The 13,076-nt window shown below is 33.7% G+C and overlaps 2 protein-coding genes across 2 annotated transcripts; one reads left to right on the top strand and one right to left on the bottom strand.

Moving 5' to 3' along the window:
- The first annotated feature begins 3,488 nt into the window (after positions 1-3,488).
- LOC105111297 (GDSL-like Lipase/Acylhydrolase superfamily protein) lies at positions 3,489-5,191 on the top strand. Its single transcript, XM_011006606.1, has 5 exons — positions 3,489-3,750; positions 3,942-4,069; positions 4,200-4,442; positions 4,592-4,838; positions 4,968-5,191. Exons 1-5 carry the CDS (start codon positions 3,489-3,491, stop codon positions 5,189-5,191), a joined length of 1,104 nt encoding a protein of 367 aa, XP_011004908.1.
- Positions 5,192-10,678: 5,487 nt separating this feature from the next.
- LOC105111296 (probable acyl-activating enzyme 6) lies at positions 10,679-12,791 on the bottom strand. The gene has a single exon (XM_011006605.1). The coding sequence runs from the start codon at positions 12,592-12,594 to the stop codon at positions 10,933-10,935; it is 1,662 nt and encodes a 553-aa protein (XP_011004907.1). The 5' UTR covers positions 12,595-12,791; the 3' UTR covers positions 10,679-10,932.
- Between the last annotated feature and the right edge of the window lie 285 nt (positions 12,792-13,076).

The following is a 13,076-nucleotide window of genomic DNA, read 5'->3' as shown; positions in this document are numbered from 1 at the left end:
TCAATAATAAGAGTTTATACTATACTTGTTTGACATACCATTACTGGATCTTCTAACCTTGACATTTATTATTATCATCGTTTAATCCTTACATTAATATTTCATCTCCAAGTTCTCATCATCATCTTCTTGTTCTTCTTCTTCTTCTCTTTCTTTATTATTATTATTATTATTATTATTATTACTACTACTACTACTACTATTACTACTATTATTATTATTGTTATTATTGTTATTGTTGTTGTTTATAATTTGTATAATTAATCTTCCTGTGGTTCGACCCCAGATTTGTCGGGTTATTTATTACTTCGACACTCCTACACTTGGGAGAAGACATCAATATGGCTCACGTGTTTGGCCTTTATTTTTTTTTCTTTTCTTTTCTCTATTTCCTTTTGCTTTTTTTATTTGTTTTATGAATTTTGATTTAAATGTATTATAAATACATTTTATTCAACTTTTCCATCTTCACATAAGACTTTATTTAGGAAACTACACTTGCAATTTATAAAACATCTTAATATTATGTTAATTCTAGATTATGCAAGTGTTTTTTTTTTTAGAATATCATAATCTATTTTTGGATTATTCCTCAAATTTTACCTCCTTTTCCTTCCCCGTAAAATATCAAAATAAATAATAATACTAAGAAGACTAGAAAAGTGGTAAAAATAGGCTGAGAAGGACTTGAAATATACAGAAAAATCAAGCTGCAATTTCAGACAGAATCGAGAGCCTAATTGTACTCCATAGTATCTAAAATTAAAGAAATAATGCAGATTCAAGGTCACATTAAATCATTATTGGATGAATTTGAATGAAAATTAAGTCTAATGATATGGTTAAATTTTTTATAAGCTAATATAATTTAATCATGGGAAAAATTAAAGGTTAAATTATGTTTAAAAATTAATTTGGGTAATTAGATGTAAGAATTTAATTCTACTTTAAATTAATCAAATTAATTTTAATAGAGGTTTAATTGGTGAAAAATTAAGTTTAGGAGTCCAATTTGGGATTAATTAAGAAAAATAGAATTTTAGGAGACCAAATTTAATTTTTATCAAGTCAATTGATTGAAATCAAAGGCAAAATCACAAGAAAATTAAAGTTTTAGGGTCAATTAAGGGCTTAAATAAAAAATATTCACAACCAAGGACCAATCTGCAAAAGACGTTGAAATATAGGGGCTTAGTTGGTAGGAATCAAGGGTGAAATTAAATAAAATTAAAAATTTAATGTTCAATTAAGGGTTAATTTGGATAAATTTAAAACCAATTAATATGAAAAGGATGCTAAAATTAAAGTTTGTTAGAGAAAAGATTGCATAAAATTAAAAGTTTTAAGCCAATTAGAGGTCTAATTGAGAAAAATCATTAATTAAATGACTAAAATGAACTTTACCATAACGACGATTTTTTGTTACTATTCATCTTTTTTCTTCAGAATTTCCACCGAAAAGATTGATCATAGTGCTGCTTTTCAAGGACATTTAATGCTTTATTTTTTCACTGAATTTGACAAAACTTACATGAAAATGATCACTTAATATCTGATTACACACTAGAATGATCCATTTTGTTCAATTGACCATAGCGGTCATTGCACCAACCTGAAAAGTCCAACTCAAAAGGCAACTTTCAACTGCCAAATTTAACGGTTCATGATACCTAATTGACTAAAAACATTTAGAAATAATAATTTGATGCAATATGATTTTCATAATAATAATAATTTTATAATTTGTTTTGCAAAATATTTTTATTATAGACTCAATAATTAAATATTGGATTATATTGAATTCATTAATTAAATATTTAATTAATATTAAAAATAAATATTTTTTTATTAAAATTAAATATATTTACCATAATAAAATTAATACCACATATAACTAACTTACATACTAACAAAAAATGGGTGGCCTTCGTAGTAAAAAATGAGCTTAGCTTTCAAATTAAAGAAATCATTTTTCCTTTTGAAAAAAGAAAAAAAATACGTGAATTGGTGGAAGTAGATATTGGCCAAGTATTTTTAGAACATTTTCTTTGTATTTTTTTTTTCTTTTTACATTATGGTTCAAAGGGTCCTGGACTTCAAAATTGGGATCAATTACCTAACCTTCTCCAATTCCCAAATCTACTCAAGCTTAGTTATGTTACACCTATTTTCTGCACCAATAAGTGAATTGCTAAAATATTTGATAATCCACTGCTTTGAATTATAGGCAACTTGCAGCATGGTGGCCATTTTCATGGTTTTCATGCAACTTGCACCATAGTGACGAGAAAATACAATCCAACTATATATGCTCCCCGGATCCAACTCCTTTTTCACATGTTATCTCCAGCAAAATTCGTCATTTTCATGGTATCATCATTCAATCGATAATTGTGGATTCCATGTCAACGTAGAGATAGCATGGTAGAAGTTTCATTCTATGGTGTTCAAGCAATGTGAAACTTTTCATTTGTGCTCTGTCGTCATGAGAGGTCTGTGAGAATTGAAATTCTGTTTATTGGGAATGCAAGAAGCAACAAAGAAATGATTAGGATCGAAAACTAGGTAATATATTTCCAGAAACAACTACATGATTAAAGTTGTCATTAAAAATGGTTAGTTTAAACACAACTAGCTAGTGTAATATTTGAACTTTAATTCACCACGAGAAAATTAAATTAGACGGATGGAATATTTTTTCAATGTTATAGTTGTTTATCCATTGATAAAAATATATATCTCTAATGAATTTATCTAATGAATTTATCGATGAAATAATATTATCAGCTATTTATTAGTAATTTTATTATTGATTTAATCATTAATAATTAAGCTGATAAAATATTTTTATCCGTAATCAGTTGGTAAATATTACTAACAGACCTTTCACATATAACCCGTCAGTAATATATATTACGTCTTTCCAACCAATGCCCAATAAAATCATAAACAAAAATATTTTGTTAGCGTTTCTATTCGTCTTCCTCAAAACACACAGAAATTCTCTGAGAAAAATTGACATGGTGGAACAATGAAATAACCGATGGAGTTTTATGTTTGTCAGTAGTGTACTAATTTGTATTTTTTTAATGCTATCAAAACAATTTATCGACGGGATTTGCAATTGAATTTTGTGACAAGAAATACCGTCGGTCAATTTGTCAGCCAAAAATGACGTTTCATGTTAACGACAGACTAAAGCTGATGAAAAAGGCAACAGACGTTGAAAAGGGAAACTCAAATCCAGGACTAAAGTTGCATTTTCATGTGATTTACTACTTTTTCTGACATTACATTCGTAGCCGTTTCAACATGAGCAAACTCTTATGCATGCTTCTCATCTCCGCCACATCCTCCACCACTACCACCTTTATACTGTCTAGAACACGTTTCATACTAAAAAAAATCAATGGGTGTCCCTTAACTTTAATCTCTCTTATTTATATTGCTTTGAAGATATACCAGACTGAAGGTGGCTGGTAAAATTAATGATGATGAAGGCTAATGCCATTAAATGGTCTTGGTTTATGAACTTGATCGTTTTTTTCCTACACTGCTCAAATGGGATTGCTCTCGAGTCTGAGAGAGTTCCAGCAATGTTTGTGTTTGGAGATTCGTTGGTTGATGTTGGCAACAACAATTATCTCAGCAGCATTGCGAAAGCCAATTACTTCCCTTACGGTGTTGATTTTGCCAAATTTGGCCCTACTGGGAGATTTTCCAATGGGAAAACCTTCGTTGATATACTTGGTAATTTACTATGGCGCTATCACAGCATTAGATTCGCCAAGAGAATATTGATCGCCGGTCCATTAATGTTTTCTTCATGGTAGTGTAGTACTCGTATTGTCGATGAGACTTTAAGCCTGGCCTAGCTTAACCTGTTCTAATTGATTATTTTGCACTTATTTATTCATGCTTCATCACATCATTGTTCGCAGGAGAGAATCTGGGAGTGCCGTATCCTCCAGCCTTTGCAGATCCTAACACAGCTGGGCCCGCTATACTTGGCGGAGTGAATTATGCTTCAGCAGCTGCTGGCATCCTTGATGAGACAGGGCAACACTACGTAATTCACCCACAGATGTGCATGAGCATTTTGACACTGTTTGAAACAAATTGAACTACTAACTTGTGACTTGAAATTCGATTTTACATGATTTTATGATACGTATATAAGGTCCTGATTGTGGATACAGGGACAAAGGTATAGCCTAAGCCAACAAGTCCTGAATTTTGAGACAACACTGAATCAAATAAGAACATTGATGAGTGGAAGAAATTTCACCGAGTACCTGGGAAAATCTATTGCTGTTTTAGTGTTTGGAAGCAATGACTACATCAACAATTACCTCATGCCTTCAGTCTACTCTTCCAGCTTCTACTATAGCCCCCCTGATTTTGCGAATCTTCTGCTCAATCACTACACGCGTCAGCTTCTGGTACTTGAGATTTCTGATAATTGGTTGCATGGCTTACACACATTCACAAATACATATGCTTAGTGGCCAAAGGGCTAGCTTTTAGACGGTAGCTTTCATAAACCAATTTAACTTCTATTTTCTTAGTCGAGAATTTTGTACTGTTGCAGGCACTATATAATCTAGGACTAAGGAAATTCCTGCTACCAGGAATCGGGCCTCTTGGTTGCATACCTAACCAAAGAGCCTCTGCTCCCCCAGATAGATGTGTTGATTATGTAAATCAAATACTTGGAACCTTCAATGAAGGTCTGAGATCACTCGTTGATCAACTGAACAAACATCCTGGTGCAATGTTCGTATATGGAAATAGTTACGGTTCAGTTGGTGACATCCTAAATAACCCTGGTACTTATGGTAAGAAAAGCTACATGCTTCAGAATTTCTTTTCGTTTACTGAAATTTGAAACAAAGCGCTAGCTGGCCATGGTTTCAAGTTACAAGGTTTTACTTACGCTGAATCAATGAGGATGTTTATAATTTCAGGATTCAGTGTTGTGGATAAAGGTTGCTGTGGGATTGGTAGGAACCAAGGCCAAATAACTTGTCTTCCGTGGGTGCTTCCTTGCACGAACCGAAATGCCTACGTCTTTTGGGATGCCTTCCATCCAACGGAGGCAGTCAATGTCATTCTAGCCCAGCGAGCCTTTAATGGCTCCCAAAGGGATTGTTACCCAATTAACGTCCAGCAAATGACCCTCATCTACTGATGTGTAAGAAAGTATTTAAGAAAATACTCCATGTAATAAATGCCCACAAGAACAAAGATTTGTATTGTTGTTTTGAGAGCTTAGGTCTCGTTGTTTACATAATTTAGCAATTCTAGGATCATTTAGCTGTGTTTAATCGTAATCAGATCTTTTCAAGGGCCTGCTAGTGAAATAAACAAACTTCAAATCCACCCATGCTCTAATTCAGTAGCATTAACTTAATAATTTTGGTTTTGTATATTTCAAAGAATAGGCGATTCACCGGGTTAAATAATTAAAAAACAAAATAATTATGCAAGGTTTTTAAAAACAATTTTAATTCTAATTATAAATCAAAAGGCTTATACATGCACTTAATCACACTTAATCACGTACAAGAACAATTTGTGCCAAAAAAATAAACTCTTGAAATGTTTATTCAACTCGCCTCGTTGCAAGTATAATTTTTTTTCTAATACAAAATAATTAATATATAGACATTATTAATATATTTTCTAATATCTAATAAATAAATATAACTATAAATCAAAAAGTCAATATTTATATATAATAAAATAGAATAAAAATCATATATATTAATAAAACATGTAAGAATTCAAGCTAATTTTAAACATAACAAAAAAATAGAATAATGTTGAAATTGATATAATGAAATACTATTTCTTAATTTAGTCTTTGTAGAATAATTTAAAAAAAAAATGTAAACAAAAAGAATTAAAAAATAAATTACAAAAGAATAAAGATAAGAATTTAAAAAAATGGTATATAGAGGCCAAGTGTAGAGTGATAAATATTCAAAGTGTAAGAAAAAAATATTTTGTTTCCAAAAAAATATATAAAGAAAAAATATAAAAAATAAAAAATAAAAAGAAAAAAAAAAGATGATAAATAGGTCAATTGTAAAATGATAAAAATCTCAAGTATAAAGAGAAAACAAAATATAAGAAAAAACAATTTCTAATAAAAAAAAAGATTGACATTGCTACAGTAAAATAAAATGATAAAATTTGCAATAATATTATTTTTACATGAAAACACCTTTTTTTTTAGCATATGTATGATACTTGTAGGTTTGCTAGTGTATCAAACAAAATAAATTTTATATTCAAAAGATTTTAACTCTTATATTTATCCGTATTAGATGAATTGATTATATTTCTTTGAATGTTGGTTTTAGATTTGAACTTACAAAAAACAAATAAAGAGAGAGAAAGAGAGATCATATCTCCTTAATTACTATACAATCATTTAGAGTTAACTACATCATATTATGAATTCTCGTTTTTATTTATCATGTTCTTTAATGTTTTCTTACAAATGAGTTCATGTTTTCCCATTAAATTACCAATGTTGGATAGTTTGAAAAAAAAAAAAAAACTATGGAAAAGTTTTTGAAAATAAATTTTAAGATAAAAACTATTAACACAAATAATTGATATTTATGTAACATTTCACCCCATATTTTCATCATGTATTAAAAAAATAATTCTTTCAAATATGATGCAAATTTCCTGACCTTTTTCTTTTCTTTTTGTCTAATTTTTTTTTCTCCAAGTAATTTGCTTCTAAAGCTGTTCAATCAGAACTAAATTCCCACTTTCATGGATCTTGTTTTTCTTAATTGTTACTGTATGAATATATTTTTAACTTTTCTTATTAACAAAATAAGAAATATAGGCCTACAAGCCCAAATTAACAGCACTACTTACAACAGGTTATTCATTTTAAAATTTCAGCCCAAAGTTAAGCTCACCAGACACCCCAATTCAATAAAATCAAAATGAAAACCCTATGAACAAGCCAGATTTAATTAAAATAGGTGTAGGTGGTGGTTCAGTACTAATAACCTGGTAATAAAAGATTTGTTTTTTATGTGATTTTAGATTTGAGTAATATATTTGTTAATATGATTATTATTAGAGAATTATATAGTTATTAATTTTAGAATTTATAGGATTAATTAAGATGTCTGTAAACTAATTTCGACAGTCATATTAATAAAAAATAACATAGATTAAATCCGAGAAAACATTTGAAGATTTTGCAAAATTACCAAGTCGAACTGAGAGCATATGCATCCGCTGTTTACTTTTCTAGTGTTATGGCTTGTATGCAATAAAATAATTGACAGGGAGTGAATGTGATCAGTCAAGGCATCTTCTCATATTTATAAATGAATAAAATGTCTAAAGAATTATTTATCAAGGAACGAGCTTTGGGTAAATATGAAGCCTGAGGTTCTGTTACTATATTTATGATTTTTTTTCATTTGTTTAAGAAAATTTACATTTATTTTTTATAAGGAAGAAATATTGTAGCATTTTTATACTATTTGTGTTTAGTTTTACACATATTTTCTTTTTTCATATACTATTGTTATACTATAAATTATCTTAACTAAGAAAAATATATTTTTTATTTAGCTAGATTGTAAACAAGCTTGTCGTCCCAGATAATTAACAAACGTTAATGAGGACAATCATGTAGATGCTAATTGTGTTCATTGATTATAGAATATCCCATGATTACAATTTCTGAAAAACAGTCGAAAATCTTTTGAATGATCTGTGGATGACGAATTTTTTATTCCCTAACGTGATTATATTGACTGCAAGAGGAATCTGAGATATACTTGAGAACAATCCCTGATTAAGCTGTTTAGCCAGGTATGGATGTATCAGTATGTAAAGACCTCCTCCTCCTCCTCCAAAGTAAGAACTCTGCAATAAAAATGGCGCCTTTTAAGGAAAAAGATAAATGAAACTTTTTACCGGGTGATAGGAACATGCTGAACCAATTTCTTCAAAATATATTTTCTTCTTATAACGAATTAGGCCTTTGATGATTAGCTCTTGTTTTGATTTCCTGCTTTTAAAACAAGAGGAAAGACCTTTCCTTTGGTTCCCTAATTCTTCTTGAGAATCAAATTCTCTGCAATGTACCATTGTTACATGTGGAATAGGATACTTTACAGTAACTGTGAGATGACAGAAATCATTTCAAGATACTCATCTTTTTTTGTGTCCTTCATTACATGTACTGCTCATATTTCTTCATGGTATATTTCATTGAATAGCTGCTTTCTTTTCCAAGCACTGCCTGACTGCTGCTCTTCCAGAACCTTATACTTCTTAGCAAGCACAGCACACTCAAAATCACCCTGTTTCTAAACACATTCCCCTTCCTTCTCCCCCCATAATTATTATTTTTATTTTTATTATTTTTAATTAAAACAAAAGGAAAATGTTTAAGAAGGCAATGTGTCAGGAGTTTAAATATGGAAACACACTGAATTTGTCAAGAGAAGAAGAAGATGATGACGGTAATTACACTTTACTAAATAAAGCGCACTGTTTAGTTTGATCACTACGAACCGTTTACCTTAATGTTACAGTTTATAGTAATCTCGTGGTGTGGCAAGAAGACTGGTTTCCTTTCTTTCTTATTTACTTCTACAATGGACGATTATGCATTGATTAAAGAATGATGAATTATCAGTGCAATCTCTCTCTTCCTCTCTCCTTCTCTCTCTCTCTTTCTTCTCCTTTTACCTGATTTCTGTGAGACCACCGTTGCAGGACATTACCAAATACAGTCTTTCATTTCAGTCACTCCTAGATTTTACTTAGGTTGATTCCATTACATTGTTGCTTGCACGAAGTGGTATCAGAGCCACTGATCTTCGGATGCAAGCTATGGCTCCTGATCGCAAGATCTTAGAAGACTGGAGGAATCATTGGAAGCTGCAAATAAGGAGCAGTCATAGAAATATGAGCAAGTTCTGAAATCACTGGAAGTTACTAAGTTTATTCATGAAGCTAGCTAAGTCTGTGGAACTCAAAGAACTCGTCAGTGGGTTATCTCACCAACAAAAACGCTCTTCTATAGAAGTTGCAACATACTCCTGGTGAGGTGAGCCTAGTACTAACAGTGATTATCAAGCATTTAGCAAAGAGGATTCTGCTACAAGACCAGATGAAGCTTGTGATGGTAGCTACTTCCCTTACAAGGTACACAAACCCAAAAGAGACTTTCTTAATTTTGATGGTGATGACAAGCATAAGTGGTTATACAAATGTAATTAATATTTCGCCAATCAATCACAGTGAAAGTGGTGATGGATTTTGCGTTCATGTCCGCTTGGCCTTTTCTGGTCAGTGAAGATTTGTATGATTATGGATGAAAGAAAAAAACCATTCGTAAGGAGGTTTCAACTGTGTCTACATGTCTTTCCTTATGGCGATTTAATCAACACAAATGGAGGAAACGGGTTATCGAGGCAGCATTTGCAGATGGAAGTTTTTATTTTCATATTGTATTTTTTTTTATATACTCAATCTTATTTGTGTTAAGTCGCCCATGTGTTGAATAGATTTATATGCTTAATGTTGAGATCACAACGGTTGTTTTCTGTGAACAGTTTTTGGTAAAAGAAGACAAATATAAGAATATAACTGTCTGTCTTATTTTCTGTGAACAGCAGTCACCTAGACTACTTATCCTTCAATCAGAGAGAAGGCAGGAGCAGAAGGTTGATCAGGATGGTGATCAGGCTGTTAAAGAAACCTGGTCGTCAAAACTCTTGAAGTTTTTGAGATTTATAAGCCAAGTGTACATGTGCGTCCCATTTTTGCTTCTGTTGGAGGTGATACTGGAAAGCTATACAGTGGTGCTTCAGAAGCCTCTGATGTTGTCCTCAAGTACGTTGAAAAGGGAAATCTGGTAAAACCAATGAATAAGTCCATTCTAGTTCTAGATCCAATGTTATGTGATGCTTTGTTCAAGGGAGCTGTTAAGAAAGGATCAACTTACCCGACTGAGATTCATAAAAAAGATTTAGGATCCACATTTGTAAGCCGGATGCAAGGCCACCACATTGTGACTAGAGGAAGTGAATCAGTTGTTCATAGGTGGAGACAATTCAGATAGTGACTGAAAGACGTCAAGGTAACAAGAACTCGAAGAAAGTTTCGGGCATAGAAACATTCTCGATGGAAGCTGATGCATTGGCATCAGAGCTGCAGAAAAAGTTTGCTTGGAGTACATCAGTGGCTGTGTTACCAGGTAAGTTTTTCTCGATTGTTTTGTTGGTAAAACATATTTGTGTTGCTTCTTTATCAAAGCATTTTGGTTTCAATGTGGCAGGGTGATAATTAAAGTTACTTATATGTGAGGTTGCCTGTATGCTGTTGCATCTGGCTTTTAAATATCATCCCTGTGTTCTTTAATTTGTGCGTGTGCGTGTTTGAGAGAGGGGGAGAGACAGACAGCTTGCAGCCATCCTTTACTTAATCAGCTGATACCACCGAATGGAGTTCTTCAGACATATCATTCCCCTCTTTTTGTATGGTGGAACAGTTTGGTGTTTCCAAGATAGTTCCCCTTCTTTATATTTTTGAACAATTTTCAATTTTTTTCAAAAAACAGTAGTAGTAAAACAGGTCTCTAACCTTTTGGTTGGAAAGATGAGCACATGCTTCCATGGTATAGACAACACAAGAGATGAAAAATTCTCTTAGACAAAGAATACAGAAGATGAGCACATGCATTCAGACATCTCAGACAAGTCCATTAAGATTATGCTTGGAAGTATGGTGCCATAACTTCGCATGAAATGAATTGATAAGAAACATTCATACAATCCTTCAATATGCTATATCCTTACTAATCCAATTGGAAGAGACTATTCAAGAGGAACAGTAATCCTCAGAATTCCCACCATAAACTCTTTCGATTCAGCTCTACATTCGACTCCCTTTTGAGGACCCCTGGGACCCCATGCCCTTAGCAATCCCTCTTAGCACAAACTTTTGAATCTTCCCAGTTGATGTCTTGGGAAGCTCATCTTTAAAGACCACAGTTTTAGGCACCATATAGTGTGGCATTTTTTCCCTGCAAAAATCAATTATATCCTTCTCACTAGGCTTTTGAGTCAACCCATCCTTCAAACCCACGAATGCGCATGGTGTCTCCCCCCAGAACTCATCAGGTCGAGCCACAACAGCCGCCTCGTTAACAGCAGGATGTGTATACAACACAGACTCAATCTCTACACTGCTAATATTCTCTCCACCGCTGATGATCACATCTTTGGACCTATCTTTGATTTCTAAATAACCATCTTGGTGCATAACACCCACATCTCCGGTGTAAAACCAGCCATCTTTCATGCACTTTGATGTGCCGGTTGGGTCTTTTAAATAACCCAACATAACACACCCACCCTTTAAAACAACTTCACCGAGTGCTGCCCCGTCTCGTTTCACCCTCTTTCCTGATTCGGGTTCCACAACATCAATCTCAGTGAACCCAACAATCTTAACTCCTTGTCTTGCCTTGAGTCTAGCTCTTTCGCTTGCTGGAAATGTATTCCACTTTGGTTTCCATGCACAAGACACCACAAGCCCTGCTGTTTCAGTTAACCCGTATCCATGGCTCACTACAAAACCCAATGACTCTGTCCTGAATAGCACGGCGGATGGTGGTGGAGCTCCGGCGGTTAAAATCTGAACTGGGTTTTTAAGCGGTTCTTTATTCGTAGAGTTTGTTAGCATGGTCAACACCACAGGAGCACCACACATGTGAGTGACACCGTGTCGTTTGATCAAGCTGTGGATCGTCGGACCATCAAATTTACGGAGACATATGTTGGTCCCACCAACTGCTGCTATGCCCCAAGGATAGCTCCATCCATTGGCGTGGAATATCGGTAGGGTCCACAAATATACGGGTTGTTTTGGAACTCCCCAGTCAATCAAGGATCCAACGGTGATGGTGAAAACACTTCTATGGCAATGGACCACTCCTTTAGGAGATGATGTTGTGCCTGACGTGTAGTTTAGCACCATCGGGTCCCACTCACTATAAGGCTGGACCCACCTGAACCCAGGATCACCTTTCTCCACCATGCTTTCATAAGTGCAGCAAAAATCAACGCTTATAGATGATTCTGCTGCCTCGGCATCATCCGCGATGAGGACGAGAGGAGGGCGCTTGGTATTCGGAGGTAACAAAGACATGGCGTCCAGGATGACGTCACGTGAGAGGCAATCAACAAAAACGAGCTGTGATTCGCTGTGACGCAGCAGTATGGAGATGGTACGTGCATCGAGGCGTGTGTTGATGTTGTTGAGGATGGCACCAGACATGGGCACGGCGAACTGAAGCTCGTTCATAGCAGGGATGTTGGGGGCGACAACGGAGACCACGTGGCCAGGCTTGATGCCGTACGATGACAGAGATGATGCCACTTGGAGACATCGACGGTGGGTTTGAGACCACGTATAAGTTATGTTGTTGTAGATGACAGATGGGCAATCACCATATACAGTAGCAGTTCTTTCCAAGAAAGCTAATGGTGTGAGAGGAGATAAGCTTGCTGGTGTTGGCTTCAGTTCCTCCATTTTTGCTACCAGATGAACTTTTAGCTTTTGTTACGAGTTCTGGGAAGTTGTGGAGTGAGGATTAATACCAAATGCTGATAGGATTTGGTCAATTAATTCAAAATAATAAAAAAAAAATAGATTGAGATAAGATTTTAGGACACAAAAAAAAGACAAAAGGAAAGTTTGGAAGTTTCCTCACAACGTCAAATAACACATTATCAAATGATAAAGCTTCGGTGAATCCGTGCAATCTGATTTCTTTTTTCCATGTTTTTTATACTGATTGATTCATGGATGGGTGATGTTGCATCTTAATCTTGTTTACAGTGCTAGCTACCACAAATTTTATTATGTTCAAACAATGACTAGGTAATATCTTCTAATTTACAATTTTATTTTTATTAACTAATATTTCATTTAATCTGTTAGTTTGAATGTTGATATGGAAGATCATGAAATTAATGTAGACTCAATATGTAATTGTCGCACCCCATATTTTA

Source organism: Populus euphratica, unplaced genomic scaffold (genome assembly GCF_000495115.2).
Source record: "Populus euphratica unplaced genomic scaffold, PopEup_1.0 scaffold461.1, whole genome shotgun sequence".
Taxonomy (NCBI): Eukaryota; Viridiplantae; Streptophyta; class Magnoliopsida; order Malpighiales; family Salicaceae; genus Populus; species Populus euphratica.
Note: the sequence above shows the minus strand (reverse complement) of the source record. Positions and strands in the feature narration are given on the sequence as shown.